The following is a 26,830-nucleotide window of genomic DNA, read 5'->3' as shown; positions in this document are numbered from 1 at the left end:
AATTACTTTTTCTTTATTAAAGAGCAATAAGAGACACTAAGACGCGTATCTTAAAATTAACATCTAATTTGTCTTCTTTTTAGAAAAATTAAGTTTTATTGCTGAAATTGCATACATTAATAACTGTGAAACTAAACAATTTTAATGCATACAATTGCCATATTATATTAAATAAAAATCTATTTCAAATTACTTTAAAAAGGTAAACATAGTTCAATCTAAAACTAAACCTACAACCAATAAATCTAAATAGTAGTAATATAAATAACAATAATGCCAATATAAATAATATAAATATTCTATAAATTCTATATAATATAAATATTCTAATATTCTATAAATATTCTATAAATAATATAAATAACTAAACATTGTATTCATGTTGTGCAACTTAACTTTCATGTATCAGCTTCAGCTCAGGCATGACATAAGCATTTACTATCTTATTTACTCCTTTACTGAAGCAAAATGTATTGGACAGGTTAACTTGGAGCAAGAGATGAGCGGATCAGCTCTATCGTCACCGAATCAGCTGTTAGAAGCAAACCATCCATCCGCATCAGGTGGTCACAACTTCAAATCCTCCGTGTTAAGCGCGAATGCGCGATGCTATCGTCACATATTAGCTACACTGAAGTAGGTTGCTAAACAAAACAAAAAAAAATATTTGGGCAAAATTACATTTACATAAACCAGGGTCGACAACCTATACATCACACGGAGGAATAACCGCTAGAACGTGATCAAACGCGAGATATGTTTAATTCAGTTAAAGTACATCACGCATGCTGATCTTTTGAGCTAATCATTCATCATTGTAACACAGCTTGTTTTAAGTTAGTAGCTATAAATATGATTAAAGTGTGATATTTAAATTACACAAATCAATGAAAGCACGCAGCTCTGAGCTCTGAAAGCACGAGCGCTGCTCATCACACACACACACACACACACACGCGCGTTACAGTTTGTTCTGATATTTGTTGCGCCTAGTATTGAGAACATCTAATGGTGCATTTCGAAGATATTATCAAGTAGGATATATAAAGTCTCATTAAAGATTTCACACACATCACAATGACGGTGATCCATGTGCAAAGCTGCAAACTCCATCGAGTTCATGTGTTTGGAGTTGCTCGTATCTCCATCCTCAGCTGACGCGTGAACTGCCGCAAATGAAACTTAAATGTTCAGCGTCGCATCCTGAAGCTCAACACACAGTTGTCTTCATTTAAAAACAGCGATATTAAATGATATTACCAGTGCTGATGCCCGCCCGCCCTCTCTCTCTCTCGCATTGCGGTCTTTGATCTCGACATGAGCTGAAAACGAAAGTTAAAGAACGACACGCATTCATTGCGTTTTAGCGTGATATGAGAGTTCCGCGTCTTTATTAAAATCAACATATTAACGATTTCTCTCATCCACCTGCAATGTTTGGGATGTTTATGCACCTGAACCGCGGATATAACCGCAATCCGCTCATACTCCGAGTCCTTACACAAAAAATGTCTTTCTGCATCATCTGTGTGTAGTTAAATGGACTAAGCGAAGCGTCGAGGCAGATGATTTTGCCTCAAAGATTTTTTTGATTCGATTAACTCGAGTTACTCGATGAATCGTTGCAGCCCTAATGGAGGTAGTTTATGTGAAATACCTATGGTTAATTGTTACCCATCTAAAACTATTGTTTTGCTCATTATTTTACATTTTTTATTATTTTCTTTTTTTAAACATCACACTGTAGGACCACTCCAAATGGCAAAAAAAAATACATTATTGCTTGTCTCTGCACCTAAAATATATTATGTTACTTTACAAATTCATGTAAATTTTAACTTGCATTCTTGTTGATTAAAACAAAGCTCATGGACATGTACTCTATATACCCGTCCTCTAATTTGGACCCTTTTTTTCTCTCTGCATTGCAGTGATATTGAGTTCAGAGATCCAGGATATGGGTGAGTACTATAAATGAAATGCTTCCTTTCAATACAAAGTGTAACCCACTTGATTTTTACTTGGTTGGAGGAGATATACCAGTAGACCCAATTAACCAGCAGAAATTTGCCAACCGGTACAGAATTTAGACCGTCGTCTCTATCGCAGTTATGCTCATTTGACAATGCTGTTCTATGCAGTCACGAAAGCTGTTTTCTGTTTAACACTGTTTACAAGTGTTTGTAATCATTGTGGTTTAAAAGCAGGTGATTTGCAATAAGCAGCGAAAGACAGCTTGTTTCATTACGCCCTCTGAGAGATGCGTGCAGTATTTACTTGTCTTCAGTAAGCTTGAGTTTTTTTAGGCTGGTGTTAGTTTTTTAAATATTGAAAATGGTGACTTGCACCAAAACAAAAGGTATACCCCCTGTTCTATTTTTTGTGTTTTGTCTTCTTTTGTTTTTCCTAATGATGTAAACCTTTTTTTTTTTGAAAAATAAATAAAAATACAGTTACATTTTTTTAAATATATTGAAAAGGGTGGTAAGAATAATGAAATTTCAGTGGTTCCTTTTTTATATCATAACTTATTTAAAGCAGAACAACTATATTGTGATATAAATTTTGTCATCGCAAAATAAAATTACGTCATATGATATAAGATTTGTCATATCGCCCACCCCAGTCCTCACTTCATTTAAACCCTCTTCCCAACTGTATTTTTAACAACCGTTTCTATGGTAGTGATCCATATGGTGACCCATACTACGATTATGAGATGGAAGCTTTTTGGCGTGGAGGCCAGTATGAGAATTTCAGAGTGCAGTACACAGAGACCCCACTGCCGTACTACCCTGTGAGTACATACTGATGTAGTGTTCATCTGTTTTACTTATGTTATTTCTTCCTAGGGGGTTTTAACATAAAACTAACATGCAATGTTACTTATCTTTTAAATAGGCACAGTGTGCATGTATATGATGTGTTGGTCAAATTTAACAGCAAAATTATATATAATACAAAAATAGTTCTGTGCTGCATTTGAGCAGAATTAAGTATTCATGAGGGCTGTGTACCTGTATTTGTAAAATTGAAAAAACATTATCTTTTTGTACTTCAGGACCGAGAACGGGAGCGAGATCCACGCGAGCGCCACCGGGAGAGGGAACGGGAGCACGAGAGAGACCACCGTGAGAGGGAGCGCAGGCAGAGAGAACGGGAAAGGGAGAGAGAGCGGGAGCGGGAAAAAGAGAGCCGCCGAAGGAAGGAGGAATGGGAGAGAGATCGTCTGAAACGGGACGAAAAGGAGGGAAGGCCGAGAGAGCGGCCTCCCAGAGAGCCACGGGAGAAAAAGGATGAGAAAGAGAAGCCACTCAAACCACGTTCGCCCACAAACATGCCACCCAGGTCAGTTTCAAGCCTCCTACTTTCTTAGATGGAACAAAGTCTAATAACGAAGGGGTCACAAACCCTCTGATGCATTTTGTGCACTAAAAACCTGTTCCACTTTGATTGCCTGGCTGCTATGCATCTTTTGGGGATATATATATATATATATGTTTTTAGTCTCTTTTGAAGTCCGGTGCAACGAGTGCATAATTTGCATTTGGGGGGGGGGGGGTTCTATACAATCATTCACAAAGACTGTTGTGTTGTAAATTGAGTGATCAACCCTTTTTTATATGCTGGTCTGTTGTTGTGGTAGGATAAAATTCGAATGTAATTGACACAAACTGGTTATTGTTTTGCATGTTGATCATATTGTCTCTTCAAGCTTCTATTCAAATAAGCTACAATGTGCACCAGACTCCATGTTGATTGGGGGTGGGTGGGGTGCTTTCACACTGGGTAGGTTTGCTGCGGTCTGAGCAAACCTACATGTAAGATTATTATTCTGGCAACCTTACAGGTCAGAAATCATATTAGATTGGAATATTCAAAATGTTGGACTGCATTGTTGGTCTGGTTTCACACTTAAAGGTGGGATAAGTGTTATATCAAAACCGTTTTACAAAACAGAATAAGCTACTGGTTTGCTGCACTAGGTCTCGAGCGGAGTCCAATAACAAACTTGTAGCCAATCAGAAGGTAAGGGGCGTGTCTAATAATGATGGTTAGAAGAGAGGCTCAGTGCACGCCATTATTCAAAACACACAACACCCATGATGGGCATTAGCCGAGAATGAATATATGCTGGCTTTTGCTTGAATATGCTTATGCGTCATGTTCGCTTGTTTGTTCATTTGCAATCGTATTGTCGCTCACTTCAGCGATTATAAAGAAAGACCCGTTCATTTCCACACCGTATGGAGCATCTAAATCTCCTCACTGTCTGTTTCAAGCATCAGCTCACAAAATGTGCCTGAGAAGTAAGGTACTATGCTCCTAATATATGTTTTTTTCCTCTTTTCATGATCTATATAGCTACTATCGAGTTGTCATGAGAACGGTTTGTGTTTTTGTGATCGCTATAACTCTCTAATCCGGTCATAATAGTAATATGTCGTTAGTTGGACAGTTGTTCTCGTGTGCTATTAAATTGTTCATGAGAACGGTTTGCGCTTTGTAATTGCTATAACTCTAATCTTATCATAATTGTAATATGTCATTAGTTTGGTCTGTTGTGCTTGTGCATTGAGTTGTTCATGAGAACTGTTTGTGTTTTGTGATCGCTATCACAATTGTGCATGCCATAAGATACAGAATACAGAACACGGTCAATATATTGTTGACGAGAAACCTTGTTTCGCTTATGTTGTGTTCATCTTCTTGCCTGTCTTTTAATATCACTGTCTGTACATTAGTACTACCTGGAAAATCCTGTTAAAAAAGTGCAAAAGAATAAAAACACTCTAACACTTTACAGTATTTAATGAGGGATTGAGATATTGACCTTGTTTGCCATGTAAATAGCCTCGATGCTAACATGGTGTTAAATTTAAACAAATAATATGTAATGAGCATACATTTCTTATAGTATTTATTATTCTTTATAAAAGGTGCATGATGTAATTATTATTTAATTTTTCCCCAAAATGTGTATGAGCAAGTACATCATAAATTATCGCTGGTATATTTTCTACGTTTTTCTGTTTGGATGTAAAAAAACAAAACATTTTTTTTAAATTTAATAACAATTTTATTTCACATCCTGCCCAGTGATGTCCTAAAAACAATGTTGATATTGAAGGCTATAAACAAATACACTGAATGTAATGTAGACTATGCAATATATTATGTGCAATTTGGGGGTTTACAATCTAAAAACAAAATTAATAATTTTGTTATTAAATTCACTTAACTAAAAATGAAAATAAAAACAAAAGCATATTAGCCTATATTTATATGTATTACCCCTTTATAAATGTCACATTCATAAAAATATACTTACTTGTACTCGTTACGGAAGCCTTTAGCTGAGATTCACCTGCAGAAGGCTCTTCCTCTCCTGAGATATTTGCATAACTCTCTAACACAGATGGAGAATATACCTGTGAAATGTAAGTTATGCACTGAGGAAAGCACCACATTTCAAACATTAAAAACCGCAAATATTTATCTGTCAGTCAGCACAAGTAACATTAGCCTATCTCTCAGAGCATCTGACAGGGTTAGCTGCTTCAAACTATACATGTTAACTATATCCAAATAGATTCAGTTATGTTAAATCCCTTAATATAAAGCATGTCATGTTGAGGACAATTTGTATCGTGCACTTTCCCTGCATCAGCTCATTCTGCGCTCTGCTATTTTTCAGATGCGTTCGTATCAATCTACTATATATCGTTATAAACGGTATTGCCTCAGTCCATATTTTCTATAAAAAATATATTGCTGTATTGTACAAACTCGATATACCGCCCAGTCCTAAGTTGCAGTTGTCAATTGAATACGCATTCTAAGTCTTTAGGCATTTTGGTATTTCCTGACATTATAACAATAGTCTTTTCAAGTTTGTTTGTTTTTCCCCCTCACAATAATTTCTTTATCACTGTGCTCACTTAACCACAGACTCAGATTCCATATTTGATTATAACCACTTTATGGGAAATTTTCTTGGAGATTCGTATCTCATGGACACACCAGTGCTCTTCCTTTGACCTTCTGCTTCATATCTGCTCTCACTTTTCCTGGTGAAAAAAGAGATTCACATTTCATTAATTAAGCCAAGATCCCACACAGCAAATTTCCGACTCACTTGTGTAAATCACTTTCTCATAATTCCGCAAAGGGAGTTAAATGCAAGAATCTGTCCCTTGATACTTGCATTGAGTCATTACCAGGCAGGGTAAGAAGAGAATCACACTTTGTTTGACTTTGACAAAGAATGCTGTTCAAAGAATTTGTCTCAAATTTCTAAAATTTCATGGAACTGATGTAACTCTCCCCATTTTTTTATGTGAACTTGAAAAAAAACATGATCTGAATTTTTTCCCCCGTGTCATTGATTTATAAGCATGAAGTTTCAGTTCCACTGAGCTTATTTGAAAGTGATAACGTGAACCCACACACTACCTTTTGTTAATTAAAACTGAAGGTTAATTTTTCGTTGCTAAAACACTTTCTCCTTTTTTGAACGCTATGCAGAGACAAATATTATAATATTTAAATAAATACACCGATGAAGAAGGTGGCCGGGTCTAATAAAGCATGTTTTTTTTTACATCTTGTTGCTGGCCGGGTGCTTGTGTGTCGCTGACCTGTGGAACACATGCCACCAGGATGCACTATGGGAAGAAGGCAAGCTGGCGGTTTGACACGCACCACCGACCTAAGCATTGTTGCAGACCATGTACACCCTTTTGGGAAACTGTATTCCCTTGTGGCTGTGGCTCTTTCAGCAGGATAATACGCCCTGCCACAAAGCAAAAAAAGTTCAGCAATGGTTTGAGCTTTTGACTTTGGCTCCAAATGCCCCAGATCTCCGTTCAATCGAGCTGTCACAATATTAGGAAAGTGATCATAATGTTATGCCTTATCTGTGTATAATAATAATATAGTATATAATTTATAAACCTTTATCGAAGTTTATCAACCACACCGTTCTTTCACACTTTCACAATTTCCATTTTGTCAAGTACCCTCGTAAGAATAGTCTTCTTTAATGAGTTGTGTTAAATGAACGTAAAGAGTTGTAAGAAAATAGGATGTGTCAGATAGCGGTGGAAAGGGGCTAAATACTCACAGTTTGGTTTGTATCGCTGTTTTAGGGTCAGGGTTTTGTGAAGGTTCTGTATGTTCTATGTTCAGGGTAATTAGTACGTTTGGCAACTAAAATAAACAAAATAAGAACAAATAATTAAAAGCAACAGCACAAATGCAAAGATGCATATAAATAGTACTTGTACAGAAACGTAATAAAGTAATCAAATTTAAAATAACATTGTGTATTCAAATATTTACTCTGTAAATTAAATAAGGATTGATCATTATTGACGTTACAAAAAGCTATTCAGTCAAAAGTGGAGAGTGATTTCTTTGTCATTTGTTGTTGGATTAACATTAAAAACAGACAGAAGGAAAAGGCTTCTTTCCCTTTAAGAAATGATGCACATACCTGTCTGTCACATTCACATACTTAATACATAACCTACTATGTTCGTTATGATTACTCACCAAGACGGGCATGTTGACACATTTTTGTGTGTAAATTTGTCCGTTTAAGCACAGGACTTGAAAGAGAATGCAATATTTGCCATGCTCTGTCTGTGCGGCTACAGATAAGTGCGCACACGCAAATCTCCTCAGTGTTCACTTTCGCATCTTGCTCTTGAATGTTTAAATTGGCACGGCTTAAGTTTAGTTTAAACACAACGTGTTTGAACTGATAGCTTTCAATTATATTATATGTAATGTTGAATGGCTATAATTAAGAAGGAAAAAAATCATGTAATTGGGACATCAGTATCAGAACTGGTATCAGTGAAACTGACCTTCATGCATAGTAAAAATGCCATTAAACAAAATATTTAAAATATGCAGTCTTTTTTGTTCCTATGGTATTTTGATATTACTGATACAGATTTAAATGTGAAAGTATTACACCATAAAATATAAAAAACTGTAACGTTAGGTGAGATTTAATTGCAATTAATTACAGAAAAAATGTTGTGTGTGTGTGGGGGTTTGTTTATTTTTTTGAGTGGCCTTATTAGCTTAACAAATAGTGTGAATTTGAGACAGAACTATGTTTTTGTTATTCATTCATGTTCATTATTCAGATTCTTTTTACAGTTTCCTGATTAGCAGTAATTTAATCTTGTGTGTAATTGTGTAACGTGCAGTATATGTTGTAAGTCTTGTAAGTCAAGGTAGGATTTTTCTCATTTAATATCCTCATGAAATATGTCAATACAGTGTAGAAACAAGCCTCTGCAACTAGCAAAATGTTGCATGAATTTGGAATTACTACATAGCTTTGTATTACCTGCACCACAGGTGAAAGTCTTATCTATTGTTACGTATTAAAAGGACCTGACGTAAATGATGGTGAACATTCATTATAGTAGCAAGCACGTGATCATGAAACAAGGGAATTTTTTTGGCTTGTCAAAGGAATGAAGGAAGGAAATCATTAAACCTGGATGTTCACTGTGTGAACCATTTCCTAGGCGTGGTGAAGATAGGAGTGTGATCTTAGATCGACTCTGTTTGCTCACAAGAGCAACTCCCTGTGACGTTGAAAGGTGTGCATGATCACCGTATTAGGCTTTACCTGAATTTGTCAAGGCAAGTTTTTTTTTTTTGTGCGTGTGTGTCTTCATAATGTTGGGTCATTTCTACTTAACTGTGTTAGGGTTTAAGATACTGACTGATTCGTTTAAGGAAATTGAAATTTGAAATGGCAATAATGGAAATGCAACACTATTTCATAACTGAAACTGTACCTCAATACATTTGACTAACTGATAATAGGGGTGGATAATATAGATATACAAAAGGCTTACTCCATTTTATTCTACTGGACATGGAATCTCTTATTTATTTTCCCAAATCCTAATTTACGTCGTTCACAGGGGATTCACTCTTGTCATAATAGCTGCGTAATTCGCATTCACATACAAAAAAAAAATTTTTGGCCCGACCACCGCTGGTGCTACTCGACCACCACGGTGGCGCTCTACGGTTGTCACGTTCACCGCCACAACCCTAGACCACCACGGTGGTAAAAAAAAAAAACTGCCACTGTCAAAGCTAGGGATGGGCATTTCAAGCAAAAATAATATTCGAAGATTGATGGGAATTATTCAATTATTATTCGAACTGTGGCTGTAATAGTGTGTGTTCAGATTACACACTATTACAGCCACTAAAATAGTTCAGTTTTGTTTTTAATGTCAAAGAAATTATAATTTGTTTAGTTTCTTTATTTAATAATTTAGATTTTTTTTAGATTTTGTTTGTTAAATTAAAAATGTTGTTTTTAAAAGTGACAAGCCAGCGGCCGACAGTGAGTTAATCTCATGTTTGATCAGTTTAGTCTCTCAAATCAACACTTGACTTGTCCTGCCTAAAGTCAATAGATATGAAACACTTCATTTATATAACAATGTTAGTTTATATGTTTACTATCACCACCACATTAAATACACGTTTTTGAGGAATGGGCTGATGCTGCTCGCAAACGAAATAGCCTATAGGCCTACAATCTACAAATAAACAACAACAACAAAAAGGCAGGATGTCTTGCCATAAATGAATATAAATCTGATCTTCAATTCCCGCGCTATATGCACATTTAAAAGAGTTCACGCCAACAAAAGCAACAGATATGAGCTGCATTTAATTCATCATCAGCTCATGCTTAAACAGCACAGTATCATTTATTTGTATTAGCGGTCTGATATTAATCCGGCTAGAAAGAATTTAGAAAGTCATTTACTCCTGATCTTTTAACAATCGAATTACATCTGATCAGAGATAACGAATTGAACAGGTGTAAAAATGCCATAATTCTTGCAGCTGCGCTAAAGGAACCCGCCGCTTCTTCTGGCGCGGATTCGAACCAGTCTTGACAGTCGTGTGGTCTCGTGTTGTTTCCACCAGCGCAGCACATCTCATGGTTTCTTTTAATTAAAGAATATCTAAAATATAAAAAGGAGAAGCCTAAAATGAACAAGTCACCACCACATCAGCACCAAAAACATACAGGTAATGTAAGTTACAGCTAAATACAGGACGATGATATTCACACAACCTATTCAATATTCTATAATTAAATCAACTAATCCAATATTCGAAAATCGTGACCCTGTTCATCCCTATTCAAAACCCTAATTCAAGATCACTTGCATGGATTATAGCTGCATATTTATACTCGAGAATGCATGTCGCCTAAGGTAATGTCTGTCAATTCCGGCAAGTGGTTGAAACGTATAATTTGTATTAATTAAAATTACTTTTAGCATTTTTAAAAGACATGTTCAGATTCCAAAGTTGTGTTGTGCACTAGTCAGAACACAACTTTAGAATCTGAACATGTCTTTTTTGAAAAGCATTTCTGTTGTGTTGTGGCTCGATTTCTTAGTGCTGTGGCTTGATTTTCATTATATTGTGAATTTATGAATTTTGTTGTGTTGTGCACTACTGGGCCACTGTAGTTCACTCAATGGAATAAATATACATTGATATTTATTAAAGCTACTCAATTAATTCAGTCAGTTTTTGTTGTTTGAGAGAGTCACAGATGCTGACATGACATTAAATAAAACTATACTGATACACTTTTGTTGTTTGATTAAAATTAAAGGGATAGTTCACCCACAAATTCTTTTTGTTTCTTCAGTAGAACACAAATGTAGATTTTTAACTCCAACCATTGCTGGTATAATGCATGTCAATGGGGTGTTTTCTATGAGAGCCAATATGAGAATAAAAAACACATAGACATACGAATCCATATTAAACCCTGTGGCTTGTGGCGACACATAGATGTCTTAAGACACGAATCGATCAGTTTCTGTGAAAAACCGAACTATTTTTTTTTTTTACCTCATATCTAGGGAAATCAATGTATGTAAATTCCCATGATCGATCGTTGTTTAAATTAACGATCAAGAAATCGATTAATCGTTAGCCTAATACTGCAATATGCATCTACAGCAGTGGCTTTATAGCCAACAGCACGACAAATGCTGCTCAATGCTGCAATTGCTGCTCAAAACAGCATGTTCCTCACCAAATTAATGAGAGCGGTTTTTAATCTAATGAAAGGGCTGAAAGGATTGTAAAATGTATTCTCGACAATTAATCAATCATCGATTCATCGTCAACTTCCCAACTCATATCAGACGAATTTCATCTAGTATTCCCAACACCATTACTTCCGCCGAGTAAGGTCACTATATAGATATAGATCCTCATTAGTGCATGTACGGATCGGTCGAATGAGGCATCTATGCATCTATGATTGACCCGGGTTTTTGACTTTACACGACGGAAGTAATGATTAATAATTAGCGACTTGTATAGTGAAAGGCCGATTTCAAAAAGTTTCGAACGGTTATGAATCAGCGTATCGATTCATGATTCCAATCGGCGACGATCCGAATCATAAATCGATACAATGATGCCTATACATTCAAAACTTTGTGAAATCGGACCATAACTATATAAATTGTTATTTGGGTTTTTTTGCGCACTAAAATTATTCTTGTCGCTTCATAAAATTATTGTAGAGCCACTGTAGTTAGGTGGGCTTTGTAACGAAGTCTTTAGGGCCTTTTATCATACCTGTCAAGTATCCTGTTTTGGCCGGGAAAGTCCTGTATTTTACCCTTCTTTCCCGCCGTCCTCCCGTATTCGTATTTTGCCGTAAATCTCCCGTATTTTAACCTGCGTTATTAAAATAAAATAAAACCGGAGTAAAAAAAACTTAAACATTTCCAATCTGAGCTCTGTAAGTAGCCTCGCGATAACTGCCAGCTGCAGTAGCCTACAGTACTGTAGGTGGCCGTTGTCGCAAGGTTAGTGTGTGAGGTGAGATGACGAGTGACAGCACAGGGAAAAAACAAAACAGAGACGGTTGATGGACGTAACTAACGATAGAGACGGAAGGCACTCCTGCCAAAAAACTCAAGAGGAGCAGGTGGGGGACAGTCACGCGTTTTGTAACTGCGACTTCATCATGTGTGACAGCAGAAAATCTCTTAAAGTGACAGTAATCACTTATAATGACAATGTAAAGAACAAAAGTAATTGCTCACTAAATATGCTCTGCTCTTGAGTAAATAAGTCCTTGTGGCCGTTGAGAGTTGCTATGGCTTCCGTGAAGGCGTGAACATATTCCAGCTGCTGGAGAGGACAGCGTCGACATTTCTAATGCGGCAGACAAACTTTGCGCGTGTCACAAAACAATTCCAATTGAATGTCAGCATATGCAAACACCAGATGTGTTTAGATAACATCTCATGTAAACAGTCCACTAAATGTTTCAATCGGAATTATTCTAATTAGAATGACAAAAGTGTGCTTATGATTAGACCATTTTGTTTTTATTATTGTTTGCCATCTCATCCAATAGAGGGCATTCTAAACCTATTGTAGCGTAGGCCCATGACCCAATGTAGGCTTGCAGATATTCGAATATATTGAAATACATAGCTTGATATTTGATATCCGTTCAAGTTAGATTTTTCTAAGAAATGACAGCCCCTGACACCTACATCTTGGATGCCCTGGGGGTAAGCAGATAAACATCACATTTTCATTTTTGGATGAACTGTCCCTTTAATGACACTGACAGCTGCGCTTATAATAGCCTGCTGTCACTTTAAGACCAAATGCACGGATCCAATATATTGACACACTTCCAATTTTCTCAGATTATCTTAAATAAATTTCATTAACAATATTGCATTATTACATTAACTATAACATATTGGCAGGATAAAACTGTCAATAGAAAATTGCGAAAATGTTGTGTCATGGCCTACAGTATAAAAATCCATTTTGCAATTAAAAAGTGTTAATTGTCAATTAGAGTACCTGCTTTTCCTAATAAAAACGTTTTCAAATTCAGTCATAATTCAAATTATTTATAATTATGTTTACTGTGAAGTATGTCTTGATGTTGGAGATTTTTGTTTTTTAAATGGAAATGTAGTTTTTTGGAATTAGGATTGTCCAAACATGTGGAGAGGCCAGAAGAGGAATTGATCCTGGTTCTCTTTTCTATTGTGTCGGTGTCTGGTATATTCCTCTGTGTCGCCCCTTCATTTTTATGTATTGATCTTTTGTTCTGCTTCTACTTAATTTGTATCATTCGCTGCATGTGACATTCCACAATTGATTGTTAACTTGGCAGTTTTAACCACTTTGCACGCTGATGTACTCTACGCTTACTATCACTGTCACGTTTTCTTGTGTACTTAAACATGTTTTCACCTGTGGAGAAAGAGAAACGCTTAAAGGGAACTGGAACTATGCTAAGCCAAGAATAAAATAAATAGAGGTAAAACAATCAAAACACAAACTTGTTTGTTGTCCTATTTTTAGCATAGAATGGTTAAACTGGTTATATTGTTTCTTTGTTTTTGTCAGACAGCTCTTGCAATACTGGAATTGTGCTTCTGCGTCATTTTTCATGTTGTCTTTGTAGGTTTCATCATTGTACGTCACAAAGGTGATAAATCGATATAACACGGATGAAGTGATGAAATATGATGTTTTCATTCAGATTTGTTCTTTGTAAACATGACTGTTGTCAGAGAGGTTGTTTATAGTATATAGATCTTGTTGATGTAGTTAGATCACTGTCAGTAAATGTACATGTAGATGGAAGACCTTTTGTGGTTTACTTTTCTGGCATATTCCAAATTCTTCTTCTTAATGAATGGTGACTGTCTTATTACCATCATTATTGACCATCATTGATCACCATCTTATTAGGAACCATTTTTCTGGGGTAAAAATTTGTCACGGTGTAATAAGAATTAATTTTTCCTCTTTTTTTGTCTATGCATTGACTTCATGTCCAGAATTAGCCACCGTACAGACAGGTAGTTTTACTACTACCGTTCAAAAGTTTGGTTTCAGGAAGCTTGTAGTTATATATATAAAAAGAAGAATAAATAATTAATACTTTTCAATTGATCAAAGTGTCATTTAAAGATTCTAACATTTATTTTAAAAAATCTATTTAAAGGTTCATGAAACTTTTTTTTTTAAATGTTAAAGCTACAATATGCCATTTTTCACCGCTAGAGAACGATTATTTAAAACAAAGGTGTAGCTTGATGATGCCTGGTTTTCACAGTGCTTTTATGTCGTCACAGACGACAGCTTCCACTTCTTCTGGTCGTGTATGGGGGGTAATGCGCTGTTTTATCGTATACATTTGAGTGTGTTTAAAGTTATGTTATAATGCTCCTGTGTTCAGTCTGCTGCTACTATGAGACAAGTGCACACAGCAGTAAGCTTAATTGATATTAGGCATGCTAAAACATGGTAAACAATAAGACTAACTGTGTCTTTTAACAGTTATGTACAGGTTGCACATCAATGAAAAGCGCTCATGTTTACTAATAAGTGAACCAGCGTCATGAATGTGTTGTGTTAATCCGGAGTGGTGATTTACTGCTTTGGCTGGGGGTCATCAGTTTCTCTGTATTATTCATAAGAATAGACTCATTTCGCATCACAGCAGAGAATTCAAATGTGACGAGACCGGTTCGGTGGTGTTTGTTCACATCTGCCTTTGAACTTTGCGTTCATATAGGCATCTCTTAATTGTATGTTTCTCAGTATAGCACAAAAATGTTGTTTGTAGTTAGTATTTTCCCCTCAGTGAGGTCAGAACTGGAGTTTCACCTCCGGCACCTGCAAGATATGACTGTTTAATTTCGTAACATGTATGAGAGAGTTTTCTGCACGGAATGCCGCAATGAGTTTAACAATGCCGCCAATGCAGATCACAGTTCCAGATCCAGAGCGGAGCAAGCATATATCAGGTTTTACGGACACATTTCACACAACTCCTGCTCCAAGTATAAACCAGCACCATGCATGCGCATATTACTCTGATACAGCGGTATGTCTGATCGGTAGTTTATAATTGTACATTGAATTGTAGGTTGTACTTGTAGGTTACTTATTTATTTACGTAAGCCTGTGTGATATGACGAGCTGGATTGTTACATCGTTCCTTAATGCGTTTTACTGTGTGTGTCTGATTTTAGTACAGCACACCTTTGTAACTTGCTCAGAGGTGTGACCTGAAAGTTTCATCATTTTCTGAAGGTTAGGTTACACCTTTGTTGTTAAAGCAAGCTGATTTCTGTGATAAGGAAACAATGCAATGATTTCCTCCACCATTCTCTGCAGGGATCAATTTCATGAGACAAATTTTGTCTTGAAGCTATAAATGGAAATATTTGTCCAGAATAAATAGATTTTATGAAGGGGTCCCTCATAAACGTTCATCATATTTGGGGGTCCTTGGCATCATAAAGTTTGAAAACCCCTTCTCTAACTGGGCCCCATGCTTGGGACAGTCCTGCACCTTTGCTTTTCCAGATGTTTTATTACATTATTTGCACACATATGAACAAGAAGTCTTGTCTCTCTCCTTTTGTTTTGAATGGCATTTTGCAGTGTATTATTTTACACAAAAAAAGAGAGCTGTTAGTGATTATTGGAAAGGCACCAGTGAAAAGACGTCAGTGAACAATTCCATCACTTTATGACAGCATGCTTATTTTGATGAGATAAGCACACCTGGGGCCTTTTGACACATACTCTCTGACACGGAGCGATGATTAAATATTATGGTGATTCTTGCACATGCTCACGTTTAGAAACAGTCCAGATAATATTTTGGAGCTGCAATTCGTCTCAATGCATTGACAAAGTGTATTATGCATGCAAATTGTGAGTAAAGTAATAACATGGTTTAAAAACTAGCCTACAATTCTGGGGGGGTTTGTGTAAAATAATACTTTTGTTTAGAAAAAAAGCACTGAATTGATCAAACATGGCATAAGACCTTTATAATGTTCCACATATATTGATTTCTAATAAATGCTGTGGTTTCAAATAAATGCCAATTGTTTTTAACATATAAAACGATAATAAGAAATTTTTATCAAGCACCAAATCCGTATATAATAACGAATTCTGAAGGATCATGTGACACTGAAGACTGTACTTATGATCCTGAAAATCCAGTTTTAAAATGCATTTTAAATTAGAAAGTGGCTATTTTAAATTGTAGTGATTTCACACTATTTTTACTGTATTTTCAATCAATTAAATGCAGTCTTGTTGAGCGCCAGTGAATTTTCAAAAACATTACAAATTCTTACCAACCCCACTTTTGATCGGTAGTGTATAATTGGACTTTGAATTGTAGGTAACTTATTTATGTCAGCCTGTGTGATCTGACGATCTGCATTGTTGCATTGTTCCTTAATGCTTCCTTACTGTGCGATTCTGATTTTAGTACAGCACACCTTTATCCTTTGCTCAAAGAGGTGTGACCTGAAAGTTTCATCATCTCAAGGTTGGGTTACAAGCAAGTTGTTTACTTTGAAAAGGAAAAAGAATACAATAACGTCACTCCTAAACATTTACATGTTCTCTGCAGGAGTCTAATTTCATCAAAATATTTGACCAGAATAGCATAAATGCATGAACAATAGTCTGCATTTTAGGTGCAATCAATTCATCTGCCATTCAATCAATTCATCTGCCAATTCATTTATTGTTGTTGATTTTTATTTTTATTTTTTTCCATTTTGGCTCTCAACATTTATGAAAACAAGATAGGATGAAACAATTATCGTGCTGCGTCGACATTCCGTCCAGCGCACCTTTTCCTTCACAGCGGTGTGCTTTCGTTCCTACCTTAGCCAAACTTTTTTTTTTTACACACAACATCCAAATTAGTGATGCACCGATCCAATACTCGGTATCGGCTCTGATACACCATTATTTGCTGGATTGGGTATTGGTCTAACAGGACCAATCCAAATCCGATACCGTGCGTATAATATTGTGTTATTGTTAAGACCAGTGCCCCACAAAAGGCATAAAAACATAAAGCGTCATCAACGCTTCGTGCACATTATTGTAAGTGTTGTGAAGCCATTCGATTAAACAATGACACTCCAAGATGATTCAATATTTCTGTTATGCTTGATCTGAAGATAACGGTCTATGGTTTTGCATAAAAGGACTTTGTCTTGGAGTTCATTGCTGTAAATCATGTTACTTTGTACCAGATCATAACACTGGACTAGATTGTTTTGTTCTTCACAAACGGTAACTGAAATATTAAACTGCTAAAAGAAACGGCTCAATAAAATATTGCGATATATACTTAGATAGATACACTACTCGTCGATATATCTTCCCTTTGTGTTTTGAGCGCGCTGTGACTCAGAGTTGCCTCAAAGATGCTGTTCCCTTGGCAGCCACCTGTGCGTGCGCTCCAAGATGGAGCCTAAACGCTCAAATAGCCTACACACAAATATTTTGAAATGCCGTTATGTCAAGTATCCTCATAAACACAGTCGGTTATGTGAATGTGAACGGTTGAGAAGGAAAATGTGTGTGTAACAGTATATTGGATCCGTGCTGCTCTTAGTGACAACAACCTAATAAACCTGCTGCATTTCCAGCACCTTTTGCATATTTGAACCCTTTCCAACAGTGACTATATGATTTTGAGATCCATCTTTTCACACTGAGGATGATCAAGAGACTCAAACACAACTATTAAAAATTGTTCAAACAGTCACGGATGCGCCAGAAAGAGAAACGTTGCATAAGAGCCAGAGGGTGAAAACTTTTGAACAGGATGATTTTCAATTCTTAAATTTTGTTTAAATATAAATGTTTAATTTAGTACTGCCCTTCAGAAGCAACAGAATATGCTTATGTGTCCTGAAGACAAATTAAATAAAATGTACCTTCATCTTCAAATTCAATCGTTTTTTACTCCCGGCTCCTTAACGCATCTTGTTTTCTTCTAGAGCAACAAAATAAAAAATAACTTGCATTTTTTATGATCGCTCTTATTTTGTTCATTCACATTTTCACAGATTCTGCAAGCAGTTCATACTTTTTCTTGCAACTGTAATCATGATTATTATTTTTACCATAATCGAGCAACACTATCAGATTGTAAGGTCAACCCACTGGTCCAAGGATTGTAGCCAATTGCGTGGCACGTAACTGCCTTTTTATTTTTATGTAAAGCAACAAGATTAAATACATTTAATTTTTTCAATGATATGCAATATTTAATAAGTTTGAATAAATGTGTGAGTGATTGTTCTTTTTAACTCTTTACTTTTATATTTTACTCATTCGTTAGGAATCTGTTGCCTAGGGCCTCAAATGAGAAATTTGGAGAAGGGCATTTGCTTTTTATAAACATCTTGGCACCTCATTCTGGAGGTTCTGAGTTAGTGGTGAGGATTCTTCTTTGATTTCTCTGGGAAGATGCATTTAATTTACATACAGGATGTAATTTGTGTGTGTTTGTCTCCATTTGAATACATTTACTACGATTTCTAGACTTTAATGGTGTTTTGTCCTAAAGACTTTATCCTTATTGTCGATTGGAAATCTTCATGAATAGCATTCACAGGCCATTTTACTTCAGGCATATTAGTGAAATGTACATAAAGTATGACTTAAAACATTTTAAACTAATCATTTGTCTCCTATTTTTTAATTAGATTTTTTTTTTTTAAATGGGGATTTACCATGTCACCGCTCTGCAAGTATTTCTTCACGGAATAAAGTTCTTCCTTTTTTTCCCCGTGCAAACAGGAAAGTGAGCTCAGATTCCACATCTAAAAATAGCTCTGCTAGTCTGTTCTATTTTTAGGTACTCTGCAATACTTGGTCTGCCTTAGGTTTGTTTACTTTGACGTCATCCAGAAGGACATTCCAGCTCCTAGACCTAGATCATGTTAGTCATTTAAAGGCATACTTTTAAGTGTACATATGGAATGCCCTTAGTTTAACTAATGCTGTAATGTAATGATCTTCAATTAACCCAAGGATTAATGAGCAACTTTTTCAAAAACTCCCATTCTTTCTTTTTTGCCCTAACTGCTTTCGTGTAAGTAGAGCTGGAATATCCAGAGAAATTAAACTTGTATATGGGATTACTGGAGGGCCAGCTGGTCAGGCGATGTGACCTCTAAAGTTTGCTGACTTTAATGGACTGGAACTCAGTTGTGAACTTTTCTGACTGTCTGATTTAGCATAGCTCAAGTTATGTATACCCATAGAAATTGAACATCCACATGGGATTATTGGAGAGTAGGGTTGGGCGATATGTAAAAAATATTTGATCAATTATCGCCTTTGCGATAAATTTGCGATATCCGGTTATATCGTCTACCCAAACCCAGTGTTTTTTTTTTTCTCGTTCTTTTTTTCAGAAAAAAACTATAATTTAAAGGTGTCATGAACAGGCTTATATATATATATATATATATATATATATATATATATATAATATACTGTTGTCTGAGGTCAACTTATGACATTTGCGTGCTTTTTACATTCAAAAACATCATAATGGATAAGTAATAGGCTATTTTCTAGCCTGGTTTTGAGGCTTTCTCCTATATCCTCGGGCGTTTTTATGGGCGTGCCACACTGAAGTCTCGGAAGTAAACGAGTCTCTTTAATTATTTGGCCCTCCTAATCGCTGGATATGGTTAATTCTTCAGTTCATTCTTCGTGTGCTAAAAAGGCACATAAGTTCCTGTAGAGATAGCAATACACATTCTCCTTTTTTTGGCAAATAAATGAAAAGCATGTCAATAATGTCTTCTCTCTTGCTGTATCAAAATATCACTTTCCTCAGAGATGGTCAAGTTCAGTTTGTGCATGATTAGGCTATGAATGATATAACACAATTTTTTTTAATACTGTATCCTAAATTGTGGATAATTAATATATCATATGCTAAAGTACATTTCTGGATTAAAAGAAAAAAAACAAGAACCGTACAGAACGGAAAACCATGATACGAACCGAACCGTGGGTTTTGTGGACCGTGCCGCCCCTAAAAGGCACCTAAAACACAATCATCCGTTGCAGGTTTCATCCTTTTTATTTATTGTTTTTGGTACTTATTTAAAAAAAAAATAAACAGACTGAGCAAATTCAATATCACATATAAAAAACATTTTTACTCACATTAGTTTGTTGCTTCATTCATTCATGTAGTAATAATAATAAAAACACTTTATTTGTAATGCACTTTATATTAAACAATATCAAAGTGCTACAGATTTAAACCAATCAACAACATAAATAAGTAAAATAAAATAAATAAAACAAAAAAACAAGAACCGTACAGAACGGAAAACCATGATACGAACCGAACCGTGGGCTTTGTGGACTGTGCCGCCCCTAAAATGCACCTTAAACACAATCATCCGTTGCAGGTTTCATCCATTTTATTTATTGTTTTTGGTACTTATCTTATGTTGAGGCGGTGTTTCACAATACGATGACGTCAAGTTTTTTTTAATTCTCCATTTCATTTGAAACTTCGAACGTGTGCATGGGATATTCAAAACATCGTAATTTCTGTTTCCAATAAAACTAGGGATTTTGGGATGTCACAATACTCAATATAATATTGAACTGTTCGGTACGGCATTTACGGTTCAGTACGCGCTGGTGAATTGCGTTTTTTTTGGTTTTGCATTTAATTAATTATTTCCATTTCCCTCCGTTTGAAATATTCCTCTCAGTTTATTTCAGCTCTTTCTGAGTGTACCTGTGAGTCTACATGCTGATTTGAGCAAATATCCAATCAAATGCACTAAAGTTTGGGGGTGTTAGCCGCGTTTTAAAGCCTTGCCGGACTGTTCAGTGCATGCACTGTTTTGCATTGTAGGCGCACTAAACTTCTTTCAAACACACGTTATTACTGGACAATCTTACTGCGCTAATTCTGTCAAACACACACAAGGTTAACATATAAACACTGTCGGTTATATCTAAAGTGAAAGTAAAATCGCGTGCGTCTACATATGAGATGTGAGCGGGTCTTCAATTGACCGCAGCGCAGCCTAGTGAACCGCTTGTCCTTAAAGGTACAGTTCACCTCTAAAATTATGTTAATAAAAAAGCCCTTTAATACAGAGTCTTTAAAATACAACATTTATTAAAAGCTTATGTAGTTTTAATTTAAGCTTACATTTATTCATTCATTCAATTTCATACTTAAATGCTACTGTACATCTCTGAGCTGCCACTGTAAATATTCATATATATTTATTTTATATTATACAATACACTGGGAATGTGTGCAAAGGTTTTTTAAGTGAAGATTTAAGTTTAAGTAAGGGTTTTCAAGTCTTTTATGTAAAATAAAGAAAGAGTATTGCAATAAAAACATTTTCTGCTTAACCTTTTTCTGTTCCTGTCGCCTAAGAATAGAATAGCAACAAAAAAAAGAACCGAAAAACCTTTGGTTAAAAACAGAGGTATGTATTGAACCGTAGACTAACTGTATTTTTCCATCCCTACTAAATAGTATTAATAAAATAGTTTTTAATTACACAAATTGTCATTTTTGTTTATTCATTCTGTAACCTACACTATTCAAATTACTATTCAGGAACTGGTGTAGTTAAGCTACTGATTTTTTTTCTGTCTGATTTAACTTTTATTAGGCTGCAGACCAAAATAAAATAGGCCTACTTGATAATATTATTTTAAAATATGAGTTATCACTGTAACACGTTGCTGTTAGAGCAGTTAGTGCCAACAAAGGGCAAAAAATTAAATTAAAACAAATATAGATTAGGCTAATTAATGTTACAAAAGTTGTTCTTCAGAAGAGCGGGAAGATTCCCCCTGTGCTTTTGCTGAAAGAAATGAGAACCCTTAATAATATTTCTAAGTTATGCCTTAATGAATCGATTGTTTTTTTTATTCTTAACCCTACTAACTACTAGCTAGTAACCAAAAAACATTAAGGCATAACTTAGAAATACTATTAACGGTTCTCATTTCTTTCAGCAGAAGCAAGGGGGAAATCTCCCCACTCTTCTGTGGGAAATAAAGACACTTAAGATTGACAGATAGATATCTAGTTGCCAGAAAACTAATGTTTATTTGGTCTGCAGAGCAGGAATTGTGCAGGAAATATGAAGTAGTGTTTTATATCATTGATATAATCTCCCTTTTCTGGTACGGTGTTTGGATGGTAGCCAACTAAAACTCAGACATGTTACATTAGCTTCAGTGTCATCCATAGACATGGTACATTACATAGCAAGGTCAGTGGTTATTATTTAATTAGTAAAATCACATGGGACATTAGAGCACTAAATTAAGTTGGCTAAAGTTTACCAATGATATAAATGCCCTTTCCTGTAGCTCAACCAGTAGAGCGTGGTGCTGGCAACGCCAAGGTACGATTCCCAAGGAAAGCAAGAACTGACAATAATGCAAAACAAATGTGTACTTTGAATGCAATGTAAGTCGCTTTGGATAAAAGCATCTGCCAAATGCATAAATGTAAAAATGAAAATAAATGAAATACTACATTATCAATTGTTTTTGAATTATAGCTGACTAAATTAGATTTCCAGGTCTGTTTTGGGGGAAGAAATGGGAAAGTCTCACATGTACTTTTTGTTACACAGACTTGCATAAGACTGTCCCATAAACCAAAATGAATGAATAGACACTTGATGCTTCTTATGAGAAGCTTGTTGGCAGCTCTTGCTTCCTGATGAATAGTTGGATGGCTTCCAAAGCGAAGAGGATATAGTCTGCCTGCTGCTTTCATGTACATCCAAAATGACTTTGATAAACTGTCATTATTAACTGTCATTTGCTTAACTGTCTTGAGTTTACTGTCATTTTACAAGTAATAATTCAATTTGGAAATGTCTTATCACTGTAACTCCACTTCCCTGTGAACACTTAAACATGGTGAAGTCTCTGTAACGTTTGCCATCTGATAATAACATTACCTATATTGTTTACATAATGGTATTATTTCCTAATGACCATTGGCATGCCTATTTTGGAGGGTTTTCTATTGTTTTTCAGGGAATGGAACAGATATTTTCTTGAGGAACACTTATACTTCTCTTGAGTCTCAGTGAGATGACAAATCTGTGCTAAGTTAACTTTACCATGTCAATGACAGCTTTTTTCTTTGACAGAGAATATGGAAATTCAACCAGGTTTTCATTAAGATTTTTCATCTTAATTCATCTTCAAGTGTTTGTTAAGTGTTTGAGTTTGCCAGGGTAAAGATCCTATTGGTGCATTCTATCTAAATCTATGTTTTCTGCTTTTCTTTTCAGAGGGCCATTAGAGCCACCAACTAAGAAGGAGATGGTCCCACTGCCCAAGAGGCCAGATGAATGGAAGGACCCCTGGCGCAGGTCTAAATCCCCTAGGAGAAGACCTGGTCTCATGGGATCCCCTCCGCGTGGCCGTAGGCGACACAGGCCCTCTGGATCTTCAGTTTCTCTTTCCAATTCATCTAGGTAAGATAATAGTTTTAATAGTCAATTATCATTTACATTTAACCCCATGTCGTTCCAAACATGTCTGACTTTTTCTTTTGGAACATACAATATATTTAGATTTTCTTTTTGTACATACAATGAAAGACGCTTGAACCCCACTGATTTTTTATTATATGGACAAAATGTAATTCGAAATATCGTTTTTGAACAAACAGTCATACAGATTTGGAATGAGTGAGTAAATAAATAAATACATTTTTGGGTGAACTACTTCTCAAAGCTAAATGGTGGTGCTTTTATTTATCTACTCCAATTTTCCAGGTCTTCATCCCGGTCCTCATCGTTCACGGGTTCTGGCTCTTCCCGTTCCCGATCTCGTTCGCGGTCTTCATCAATGAGTTCCTACTCAAGTCACTCCTCTCAGCACAGCTCTTTCAGTGGAAGCCGCTCTAGGCAAGATATGATGATTTGTCTTGCTATTTTAATGACTTTCAATACATCCATTATAACACATTTATAAATGGCTGGTTTTTACTGTGAATGTTTACCTTTATTAATCAGTTTATTTTCCATTGTCTAGATCGCGATCCTTCTCTTCCTCGCCCTCACCAACCCCCTCGGCACAAAGAAACACTAATAAAAACAAAGCTGAGCAGCCTCCTGTTGCAGTGAAAGGGTAAATGCACACACTCATACTCATAAAACCAGACATATGGTATATACACTGTCGTTCAAAAATTTGGGATTAATACGATAGTTTTTCTTTATAATGCATACTTTGGCAGTGCGGTGTGTTACGGATGTGCTTTTTTATTATTTATTAGTATAAAAAATGTTCACCCACCTTTCTAAACAAAAAGACAGGGTTTGTCAGCGGTAATAGTGATTTTTGATTATTGAAATCATGAAATTGCCTTTACAATAACTAAATCATGGCATCATCAGGGGGACACTCTTAGCATAGCCAGGTTTCAAAGCAGCAAATGCGAGTAAAAGTCAGTGTTGAACCGAGAGAGTGTGATATGGCTTAGTGCAATCATCAAATCATTGGTGTAATTTTATAAATATAATCTGACACACTTGCGTGTCTCTGGAGCATTCATTCAGTATAGCATTCGTTCATTTTTAGTTTCACTTCACAGTAAGTACTGCTCTTCCAAGTGTTGTGGGTTTTGAGTGCCTTATAATTTGCATTTGGGAATGCAACATGAGCAAACCACCTTCCTCAAATTCATAATGAAAATCATTTATAAATCTGTTGTCAACAAAGAGTATCGGAAAACCCATGCATTTCTGCCAAAATAAAAGCTCAGTGGTTTGAAGCAAAAAAAATTAAGACGTTAGCATGTTAGCATTGTAATTTTGCTGTTCTGTAAAATAAAATAAAAATAATTATTTCTGTTACTAATACTAATCTGTTAATACTTTTATTGTACCATTATAATATAATATTGTATTGTGAGTGGTAATGTGCATTAATATAATATATAATTGTGATTATTGATTATTATTAAATACTCAATTTAATTTTACAGTGAAATGGTATGTCTTACTGCAGTAGTAGGATATTTATTTATTAATTAATTTAATGCTATAATAATAAAACATTTTGTTGGGGCGAGGTTAAGCTGATTACATTCCTGATTAAATTGATCAAACATGAGCATAAATACATTAATAATATTTAAAATATATATATTTTCAATTTTTGCTGTTCTTTTGAACTTTCTATACATCGAAGAATCCTGAAAAAACTGATAATGGTTTCCAGAAAAATATAAAGCAGCACAACTGTTTCTTGAGCACCAAATCAGCATTTTGGAATGATTTCTAAAGGATCATGTGACGACAAAGACTGGATTAATGATGCTGAATATTCAGCTTTGCCATTGCTGGAGTAAAATACATTTTAAAATGTATTAAAATAGAAAACAGCTATTTTAAATTGTAATAATATTTCACAATATTACTGGTTTTACTATGTTTGTTTAATAAATCGAACAAATTGATACTTGGTGAGCATACTAGATGACATTCAGAAACTGAAAAAAAGCCCCAAACTTTTGAACAGCTGTGTACTTCAAATCTATATCAACACAGCCAGCTAAAACGATAACACTAAGGCTTAGCGTTTTGGCTGTTTCTAGCTGTAGTTGTCAAAACTGATCCCCTTGTTCACTCACTGCATGCACGTGAAAATAACATATTTTCATTCAGCCACCCGTTGAAGCCTGGTGCACTGCCCCCTCCTCGCAGGGAGAAAGGACCTCCCAAAATGATGCCCAGCCCCTCGTTGCCTGAACAGCCGGGGAAACCACCCAAGCCAATCACAGAGGCAGGAAAGCCTCCCAACCCCCGTCCACCTGGAAGACCTCCTGCACCCAGAGAACCAAAAGAACCCCCAAACATAAGAGAAGGACGGAAGAAAGAGCGTCAACAGCACAACCCAGCTCGCAGGTACGGCACACGTTACATGTTCATTCTGTCACTAACATAAACTATTGCTCTTTGCAAAGTTGTTTACGGCCATTTGTTTTATCGCTCACACCAAAAGCGCATGCACCACCAAAATATATAAGTGGTGCTTTCATAAAGCCACCTCTCAAACAGGTGGTGAGTACTAAATTGGCTTATTGCGCTTAAATGGTCAAATACATATATGCCAGGTTTTCCTGTAGTATCGAAAAAGGGTATCGAATATCACTATTTTTCAAGGTATTGTATCGAAGTTGACAGCACTATTCCAAACCTTTACACATTTCATTCTTGTGATAAGAAGTTGGATTGTCAAGTTATAAATTGGGAAAAAAGAAGCATTAAATTTGGCCTTTCAAGGTCTTTGCACACTGAAAACACATGAAAATTCTGGAATAGACAGAGTTTGACGCCTGTTTAAAATCATTTATATATTATTATTAGGGCCGGGACTTTAACGCGTTAATTAAGATTAATTAATTACGTGACTTTAACGCGTTAATTAATTACGCAAAAAAAAACAATTTAACCACACTTATTTTTGCACCGCGGAACTTTTTTCAATGAATGAGTTTCGACGGACCGATTATACTGGAACACCAACTAGCGCTCGCTCCGGAGTCACGACAACAACAAACCATGGGTGCGTCTCAATCAGCTCCCTAGTTCAGTAGTCAGGGCACTGATCAGGGAGTCAGCCCATTGACTTATGTCCTGATCAGTGCCCTGACTAGTGAACTAGGGAGCTGATTGAGACGCAGGGCATGAGTGAACATGAACGAAGAAGCTGATGAGACTGCTTTGCTTGGCCCCGTGGATGGGAAATTTTGTTTAAAAAAACGAAAGAATGGAAGCGTCGTCAAGAGCATGGTTGTGTGCAAGCTATACAACAAGGAATTTGCGTATCACCGCAGCACATCGAGCCTCAAATATCACAAATA

The 26,830-nt window shown here is 35.9% G+C and overlaps 1 protein-coding gene across 3 annotated transcripts in view; it reads left to right on the top strand.

The window, feature by feature from the left end:
* zc3h18 (zinc finger CCCH-type containing 18) overlaps positions 1-26,830 on the top strand; it is a 43,036-nt gene that overhangs the window by 9,149 nt on the left and 7,057 nt on the right. For 2 of the 3 annotated variants that reach the window (XM_067420394.1, XM_067420396.1), the window contains exons 7-13: positions 1,932-1,961; positions 2,686-2,797; positions 3,062-3,348; positions 23,247-23,432; positions 23,736-23,867; positions 23,995-24,090; positions 25,632-25,871. In XM_067420394.1, the coding sequence (XP_067276495.1) occupies positions 1,932-1,961; positions 2,686-2,797; positions 3,062-3,348; positions 23,247-23,432; positions 23,736-23,867; positions 23,995-24,090; positions 25,632-25,871 (1,083 nt within the window). The remainder of the gene's footprint in view (positions 1-1,931; positions 1,962-2,685; positions 2,798-3,061; positions 3,349-23,246; positions 23,433-23,735; positions 23,868-23,994; positions 24,091-25,631; positions 25,872-26,830) is intronic. The other variant, XM_067420397.1, reaches the window with a different exon arrangement.

The sequence above is a fragment of the Pseudorasbora parva genome, chromosome 16 (genome assembly GCF_024679245.1).
Source record: "Pseudorasbora parva isolate DD20220531a chromosome 16, ASM2467924v1, whole genome shotgun sequence".
In the NCBI taxonomy this organism is placed as follows: Eukaryota; Metazoa; Chordata; class Actinopteri; order Cypriniformes; family Gobionidae; genus Pseudorasbora; species Pseudorasbora parva.
This window is presented reverse-complemented; position numbering and strand designations above follow the sequence as displayed.